This window comes from Podarcis filfolensis, assembly GCF_964270895.1.
Source record: "Podarcis filfolensis genome assembly, chromosome: 6".
NCBI lineage: Eukaryota > Metazoa > Chordata > Lepidosauria > Squamata > Lacertidae > Podarcis > Podarcis filfolensis.
In genome coordinates, this window is record NC_139609.1 from 59,605,686 (window position 1) to 59,614,935 (window position 9,250).

Consider the following 9,250-nt stretch of genomic DNA (forward strand, 5'->3'; position numbering starts at 1 on the left):
CTCTCCCCTTGTGCAGTGGGTGGGGGGGTGTTATTGTTACAAAACTGTAGATTTTAAAGATTTATAGCCCACATTTCATCAATCCAGCTACAAGCAATGTTGCTGAACTCGCAGCTCCACTGTGAAACAGAGTGCCAGACTTGGACCTGGGAGGTCTGGGTTCAAATTCCTGCTCAGCCCTGAAACTCACTGGGTGGCCTTGGGCCAGTCACTGCCTCTCAGCCTCGCCTACCTCACAGGATCGTCGTGAGGATAAAATGGGGAGAGGAGAGCCATGTACATCACTTTGAGCCTCCTTGGAGGGAAAAAGTGATATCTAAATGCAACAGATAAATAACTCCAATCATTCCTGACCATTGGCCATGCAGGCTGGGACTGGTGGGAGCTCAATGGCATTTGGAGGTGCAAAGGTTTACAAGCTCTGGCTTTTAAGACGTGCCCTGCATAAATAAAAAATATGAGCCAACAGCAGCCCCCTCCAGTGGAGAAGAGCAGGTATCAACCCTAGGGGTTGAAAATTGTTATAAGACACACATTGTGAGCCCGGCTGGCTTTTCTTTTTGCCTGTTGTTCTGCAGCTCCCAGTCCCCTTTGCGGTCTTCCTGCTGCTCTACAAGGAGAGGCTGGTGCCCTGGTGTCAAAGCGGCAGCCCCCCACTACTGCCTGCGGATGAGCTGGCACTGGAAACGCGGATAGCCGACCGGGATGACTCTTCCACCTCCTCGCCAAGAACTCAGCCAGAAATAGGTGAGAGCTGCCAATCCGGGCTGTGCATGCAGAGCCCATTGCCATGGTATCAGAGCCTTCTTCTCTCCACAGGTTGTAGCGAGAGGGTGTGTTGTTTTGCTGTGGGAAAGGGATGAAGCAAAGCACAGAGTGAAATATTCTGCATTAAGCTTCCCAGGTTTTTCCTTGTCTGTGGCTACTGCCTTGATGGCTGTGTTCTACCTCCTCCGACAGAGACAGTGTGCTTCTGGCTGGAAACTGCAAGAGGGCAAAGGGCTGTCAAGCTCAGGTCCTACTTGTGAGCTTGCCATGGGCATCTGGGTGGCCACTGAGACAGCGGCGTAGCAAACCCCTGAGTACTAGGCTAGAACCCTATTTGTGCTATCAGCTACATAGTTTTGGTTATGTTCCCAGAACACATATAAAACTAAGGAAGCCAAATCAGTCCAAATAGGTTGAATCCTATTGATCCTAGAATATCGTACATTATTTGTCCTTGGCTTCTGTTTAGTATTAGTTCTGTAGGCAATGAATTGAAATTCCTGGGGGCAGCTTTCTCTGCTGGCGTTTACCCAGGACTCAGCTATACAGCTGCAAATAAAACGTTTTAAATCTGTTTTAAGTGCAATATAAAATGTGACACTAGATGGCGATCGTGAGCCCTATAGAAAATTCAATGTATTTTTAAAAACGCTTTTTAAAAAAAGCATTTTCAGAATGATTTTTATATGTTTGTAGATTCCACCCCAGTTTGTAGCAGAGAAGGAATGTCAGTGTGATTGCAAAAGCTTCTCACCTGTCCTGCATTTAATACCAGCCTTTGTTCTGGTCCATGTTAAGGCCTTTGCCAAATTGGGAATGATCTTTTATGCCCACTCTGGCCTCCTAGCAAGGAAGGTGTTTCCTTCTGGGCCAAGGCATCTGTTTCCCTGCATTGCGATAACTCCCATGAGCAAAAGGGAAGCAATTATCTCACACACAGAGTGGTTTGAAGACGAAAAGCAGCCTGTCTTTCTGCCAGGAAGGTTATTACTGGAACTCTGAAAGAAGCAACTTCTGTGCGCCTTCTAAAAATGTCTCATTTATTTATTTGGTGGCTTTTGCTGTGGCGTGTAGCAGCTTACAGATGCATTTGCCCATATGCATCAAGAATGCCAGGTGTTGCATATTTCTGTCATTTTCTATGCACACACACTGGGATGCATTTATATACATGCAAACATTTCTGGCTGCTCTTAACCCCACAAGCCATGCAGCAGTGAGATGGAACACATTATTATTATTATTATTATTATTATTATTATTATTATTATTATTATTTATTAAATTTGTATACTGCCCTTCATCTGAATATCACAGGACATTTTACAACGTAAAGAAAATGAAAACACAAAATACATAATAAAAGCAAAAGCAAAATAAACCAATAGACCATCTCCCACAGACACATTTTTAAAGGCCATAGAATATTAATGCCCATTCCACTTTGGTGCATGTAGAAAATCAGTAAAATGGTGGTATCTGCCTTGGGGCCTCACCTCCCATAGTGCCAGCTGCATCAGACCAAAGGTCCATCTAGTCAAATTATGGGCAGCCTTTATCCTGCCAAGGACTGCATTCCTTCAGAAGTAACCTGTCAGAATAGAAGAAGACATCTTTACCCTGGTATGGCTCCCTTTATCACATACACAGCCCAACAAGACAACGACGAGAATCCACCAACAGCATATGAATCAATATGGCTAACCTGATCCAAAAACACCCACTCACCCCACTCACACATGAAAACAAAGTTCACCACAGCCAATCACAAACGAACAACCACACCCTAGGCCAACCCCAACTTCTCTCACCACCAAAGGAACACAAGCAAATAGTAAAGAGAACCTGCACAAGCGACGCTGACACAAAACCCCACACATACATTAAGCAGAATAGAAACATTGCAAATCTTTGCTGCAGAGAGAGAGACCGTTTGGGTACCCAAGAAGCTTCACTACTCTTGTGTGCTATTGTTTTCTCTACCCAGGGCATGAGGACCTCTTTGGATGCTGCCAAAGCAAGAACTTCATAGGAGCTCCTTGCTCTTACTTTGCTGTCCATGTGATGGGTGCCCTTCTCCTCTTTATGACCGATGGGATCCTGGTAAGAGCAACAATTGAGGAGTCAGTGTCAGACCTACCCAATTTGCACTACTGGGGCACTCCAGATTCCCTAGAATGGGCTGAACAAGTGCTTTCAAGACTGTCTTTTACTTGATCTGTGTAGCTTGGCTTGAGTGCTCATGGAGAGCTTTCAGCTAAAAACTTGTCTCCCTCCACCCAGCAGGTACTGCCTGCTGGTTCACTCTTAGTAGCATTGCTTTAGTTCAAAGCTCATGGCCTTTCCTGCCTTCTTTTGATTTAATCTCACCTAAGAGTATGAGGAATTGGCCCTTTGTTTAATTGGGCTGTTCGCCCAAGATCGGCACTGCAGTTGCTCTCTTACACTATATGTTGAATTCTCACCCACTTAAAGTTGAGGACCACCCCACCACCACACACACCTTTTACAGTTTTATCCTGTAAGCCTTTCATGGCCTGAGAGTGTTAAATATGGTGAACTACAGCGGGCAGCCACTCTTAAAACCACAAGAAACAAGGCCCAGAGAATTGTAACTACTATTGGCTGATCTCAAATGTCCCTTCTTTGGGCAGGTTGGTGGAGTGACTGCTTTTCTAGTCAACTTCAAGCACTCATTATCCATTTGAGTCTGGATTCTGACTTTGATTTGGAACGAAAACTGCCAGGGTTGCCCTGATAAACGACTTCTGCTAGGAGAGGGTGGGGGGGGAATGCAATGTAATTCTGTTGATTCTACTAAGTCTCTCAGCAGTGCTCAACACCATTGGCCATGGTTTCCTTCTGGAAAGGGTTTCTGACTTGGGGATTGGAGACGGATGTTCCACTCCTACCTGGAGGGCCCATTTTGGAAGGCAGAATTGCAAGACTTCTGGCCCACGGCATTTTGGGACAGAGGTCCCTCAGGGATCCATTCTGTTCCCCCCCAATATGTTAGAGCATTTTTATTAAGGCATTTGAATGGAGTTGAATGGAGTCCTCCACCTCTGTCTCTTCCAGCTGAATTGGAAGAAGCGTTTATCTGGGGTTTGGAAGCACTAACTGACACTCATTCCTGATAAGACAGAGGTGTGCTGTGTGGGTCAGCAGTTTGTCTGCCCAGGGAGGTGGTGTTCAACCAACTTTGCCGAGGACTGTACTCTCTGTGAAGGATAAGGTGCCAGTGTGGGAGTGCTGTTAGATTCATCTTTATCTCTTGGGCCTCCAGGGTCACGAGTTCCTTCTGCTGGTTGTGGCTAATCCACCAACTGCAGTCCTTCCTGAGTAGATACAATCTTGACCGCTGTCCATGCCCTGGTAACTTTGAGGGTGGGCTGCATGGGGCTGCCTTTGAAAACTCTTCAGAAATTGCAGCTAGCCCAGCACACTAACTTCGTTTCCTAACATGGACTGAGTGAAGAGCTCACATCTGGCTGCACTGAAACACCATCCCTGACTTCCAATGAGATTTAAGGTGCTGGTCTTAACTCTCAAAGCCCTTCATGGCTTAGGACTCAAATATTTTGTGGGATTGCCTTGTCCCATCTCAATCTGTTCATTCGCCGACATCCCCATCACAGGCCCCTGCTGTCTGAAGTGTGGTGCGTGCTTACTGCACAGATGGAGGGCCTTTTCTGTGGTAGCTCCTCATCCTTGGAATGCCCTTTTCAAGGAAGCCCACCCAGAGACCTAATGATTAGCACTTAGGTGCCAGGCAAAAGCATTTCTGTTTCCCCCAGGCTTTTCAGAACTGCTAAGGCAAGCATTCTTAAACGCTGAAAAGTAAAATAAATTTAAATGCACTATTGTGATTTCAGTTTGTTTTAATTTTGTATATTGGTTCGCATGTGTTAGTAAACCAATTATTTTACATTATGCTTTTTCTTTTCTTACTACTGTGTGTGTGTCCTGGGAATATAGATCTATATTGGAGGTTTGTGTGATATATAGATTATGTAAGTAATCTGGTCTCTCCTGCAGGGCGAGTATTCTGGGTTTGTGTACAGCTATGCTGTGGAGGAACCACTCTCCGTGGGACACAAGGTAGCTGGTTACTTGCCCAGCCTCTTCTGGGGATTCATCACTCTGGGCCGGCTCATCTCCATCCCTGTGTCCTACAGAATGAAGCCAGCAACTATGGTTTTCATCAATGTGGTATGGCGATATCTTCTTCTTCTCCCTCTCTTCCAAGGTAGCAGAGAGGCTTATTCTGGCTATGGCATGTCTGGCAGACCAGTAACATGGATATAACCAGCGACTGGCACCCTCATTTGGAAGCAAGAGCGTAGTATTCTTGCAGCTGAGAGCAATGCAAGCAAATTGGTTAGAGCAGGAATGGGAAACCTGTGGCCCTTCAGACATCATTGGCCTCCAGCTCCAAGCAGCCCCAAGCAGCTGAACAACCTCTGGGTGGCCCCAGGCTCCCTACTCCTGGGACATTTCATTCAGAGAACCCTGGAAGTTGTGCTGAAGGGGGGGGGACTGGAGATCTCTAGCAAAGCAGTCTCCTTATCCTTGCATGCCTTCCAATTCCAGGGTTTCTTGAGGGACTTGTTATTAGGGTCAGGCTTATCTCAATATACTGTCTTATATCGATATTAAGAGCAGTTTGTGATAACGGGTTTTTTATTTAAAAAATTACCTGGCAATACAGTCGTACCTCATGTTACGTTTGCTTCATGTTACGTTTTTTTCACATTGCGCCCCGCAGCAACCTGGAAGTACCAGAAAGGGTTACTTCCGGGTTTCACCACTCACGCATGCACACAAGCACCAAATCGCGCTGCGCACCTGCGCAGATATGGCGTTTCACATTGCGGGCCTTTCATGTTGCAAACGGGCCTCCGGAATGGATCCCGTTCACAAGCAGAGGTACCACTGTATATCGTGAATCGTGTGTGCGTGCTTGTGTGCAATAGTCAAAAAACATTGTCAAGGCTGCCCAAGGTCCCAGCTCACAAAGGACCAACGCTGCTTTCTAATTAAATACAAAAGTCTTTATTGAAGTTCAGTTTCACTTCCAGAGCCGCAGCGCGCAGCCCCACGTCTCAACTGTCAGACCGCTGATTCCCCTGAGCCTTCTCCCTCCCTCCGGCGGGCTTTAGGAGCTGGTTCCCCATCCGGGTCTCCTGCTGTCCCGCGCGCCTGTACATTTGAACTTGGCGCGCGCGCCCAGCCAGCAGTTTTCCTCCTAACCGTTTCACTGCTGCTGTCACTGCTTCCCCCTTCGGGTGGGCTAGCTGCAACTGACCTCCCCTCCATTCCCCCACTCTCCAATGGAGGCGTGGTCAGCCCTGACTTACTCTCCCTCCCCTCCGGAGGAGAAGCTGGCCCTGACACATGTGACTCTTCCCCCCCACTACGCTCTGGTGGGGAAACTGGTCCCGTTCTTCCACTGCTGCTTTGGGGTTCCCCTCTGGCTCCTTGTTTCTGGTGCGTCCCCCCTGGGACCCCCCTTGCCCTGACCATCGGAGCCCCCTTCTGGGAATCTTCTGATTCGCTGGAGAAGCTCATGGAATCTCTCAGGCCACTGTCATAGTCCCCTACGCTTCCCTCGGATTCTTCCCCTTCGCTCTCCAATTCCTCTCTCCCCAGTGCTCCTGCTCCTGATTCCCTGACAAACATGATACAGTGGTACCTCGGGATGCGAACGGGATCCGTTCCAGAGCCCTGTTCGCATCCTGAATAGAACATAAGATGCGACTGTGCGTCTGCAGGTCACGTTTTGCCACTTCCATGCATGTGTCTGCACATGCGCGAGCGGCGAAACCCGGAAGTAACGCGCTCCATTACTTCCAGGTTGCCGCAGAGCGCAACCCGAAAATACTTATCCTGAAGCATATTTATCCTGAGGTATGACTGTATTGTAAAAATTGGGAAGCTGGTGCTGCTTCCTGTCCTGTGCAGCCGTTGCTATTGCTAACTCTGCCTTAGCTACATTTCTGTGTGTCCTGTAGCGGCGGCAGCAAGCTGACGCAAAAATTTCTCTTTGAGAAATTGTGTGTGCACTGCAGGGTAACTCTCTGCCATCTCCCCTGCCTGCCTCCCTCCTCAGCGCTCTGTCTCCCGAGCAGGCGGAGCTTGACAGCCTCCAAGTGGGAACTTCCTCCCTCAGAGACCCCAGGTTCTTGTTGAAAGGCAGGCACCAGGCTGGTAGGTGGCTTAGGCAGAAGCATGGCTTCTGGAACCAAGTCCCCTTCTCTCCTCCTGTTCTCACGTAAAATATAAACTGGGGTAAAAAGAAGAAGAAAAACACACTGCTCTAGCATAAAAGCCGATTCCCTCTTTCCCCTGTTGTGTTTGTGGGTGTGCGATTGTCTGTGTGTATGTCTCCCCCTCCCCCCCCATGTTTGTATTTGTGTGTTTTGTGAAGAAGCACTACACTTAAAAAATTTTTTTAATTAAACCAGCCTCTCTCGGCTGGCAGGCAGCAGGTCGTCTTAACCTTACTATAAAGTATTTATCTCCCTCGCCCCCCCCCCCCCCGCTTCCCCTGTCCCAAGCAAGCTGCAGAGAAACTGCAACCACCAGCAAACACGTTTATTATGCCTTAATCTTATATTAGGCAGGAATCGATTTATGCCACAGTAACTGTGTATGCTCTTACCCATGTTCACCCCTGAATTCCATGTGGCTTACTCCCTGACAAGCGTGTATAAAAATGCAGCCTAAATTGCTTGGTCTCAAAGGCACTAACTATGCAGGACTGTCAGCAAGGGAAGTAATAAGCTTCTAGTCCTTAAGGAAAAGAGTATCTGCCCCCCTCCAACTTCTTGTCTTCTGAATCTACTTTTCACGAGTGTGGAGTAAGGTGGAAGGATATTATGTGGACCTTGGAGGCATAAGTCCACTTGGACATGAAGCTCACTGGCTGGCCCTGAGCCTAACCCACCTCAACAGATTGTTGTGAAGATAAAATGCAGAGAAAGGGAAACCATTAATGGCACCTTGAGCTCACTGGAGGGAAGGTAGAATGTATATATATAAAAAATGCAAATAAGGAGTACAGCCAGCAGTGCAGACAAGCAAAGTAGAAGCAATTTGCTGTGTCCTGGATTAGTGAAATGAGCCTGCTCTTTGCTCCCGCTGTGATGTCTGCTGGGGACATCAGATACACTAGTTGAGCTTGGTGGCCATATCTGTAAAATCAAAGGGGGATTTTCGATGTGCTGCACTAGTAGCATCAAGTGGCGATTTTCATGCATGAAGTGGCTCAGATCAGCCGCCTTCTGCTAAAGCTCTCTTATCTAAGACACTCAACGTGTGTCTTCTGAAGCAGTTTCCACGTTCAGCTGGGCATTATCGGGAGACGAGATACCAAATGATGCCCACGTGTCTGTGAATCTCTCCAGAGGCAAGGCTCATACAGTCAGGGTTGTGTCTTGTCGTCCCTCCCCGCCCCCCGCCCCTGTAGCAGTGGTGGTTACTCGGTCTTTTTAGCTGAGCGCAAAAAAAAATCTTACTTAATTTTATTTTTTTCTCCATTCCCTTTATGTCATTGCAGCTTGGAGTGCTTGTAACATTCTTCCTGCTCCTGATCTTTTCCTACAGCGTTGTCTTTTTGTTTGTGGGGACTGCCTCCCTGGGCCTGTTCCTCAGCAGCACGTTCCCTAGTGTCCTGGCCTACACTGAAGACATTCTCCAGTACAAAGGTAAACCAGGTCTCCCCTTGTTCTTTCTTTCTACCAAGAAAGAATAGCTTCAACAACCACAATAAAAGCAGAGCCCTTTAAATGAGGGCCATGCTTTTAACTTTCCAATATAATAAGGTAATCCCTGGTTTGTTTTTTATTTTTTTTTTGTCACAAGCTAAGCAAACAACCAAATCCTCTGCGTATTTGTTTAACTGTAGGCATATTCTGTGAGATGCTGCTGGACTACAACTCCCATCAGTTCTGACCACTGGTCTTGCTTGCTGGGACTCATGGGACTTGCCAACAGCATCTGGAAGGCAACAAGATGGTGACCATTGTCCTGTTATGTTCACTGGAGCTTACTGCCAGGGGAACATGCAAGGACGACTGCTTTAAGCACTCGGTTTATCATAAAAGAGCAACATTCATGTATCTTACTCACTTGCATAGGAAAGCCTTCGTCCTTTCCATCAGCATAGCATTTGTACCACAGACGTCTGCCATTTACATTTGGGTGCCCTCTTCTCTTTCATACTTTATCACACACCTGTGGGGGGAATATGTGTATATTTAAAAGCATTTCAATACCACATAACATTTCAAAAATCTCCAAGAAATCTCTTAAAGATGGGACATGTGCATCTTGCTGCATCTGTTCAGTCTTCCTTATCTGCTTCTTGCAAAAAGTGTAACGTGGTGCCACTTTCATTCCAGGCTGTGCCACTACTGTGCTGGTGACAGGAGCAGGTATTGGAGAGATGGTTCTGCAGTTGCTGGTAGGGTCGGTAAGT

General features: G+C 47.2%; 1 protein-coding gene and 1 long non-coding RNA gene across 2 annotated transcripts in view; both read left to right on the top strand.

The window, feature by feature from the left end:
- LOC310764063 overlaps positions 1-9,250 on the top strand; it is a 436,509-nt gene that overhangs the window by 416,950 nt on the left and 10,309 nt on the right. The window lies entirely within an intron of this gene.
- MFSD4A (major facilitator superfamily domain containing 4A) overlaps positions 1-9,250 on the top strand; it is a 57,764-nt gene that overhangs the window by 43,368 nt on the left and 5,146 nt on the right. Inside the window, exons 4-8 of the mRNA XM_083617141.1 lie at positions 579-747; positions 2,756-2,871; positions 4,807-4,980; positions 8,330-8,477; positions 9,174-9,244. Of these exons, the coding sequence (XP_083473267.1) occupies positions 579-747; positions 2,756-2,871; positions 4,807-4,980; positions 8,330-8,477; positions 9,174-9,244 (678 nt within the window). The remainder of the gene's footprint in view (positions 1-578; positions 748-2,755; positions 2,872-4,806; positions 4,981-8,329; positions 8,478-9,173; positions 9,245-9,250) is intronic.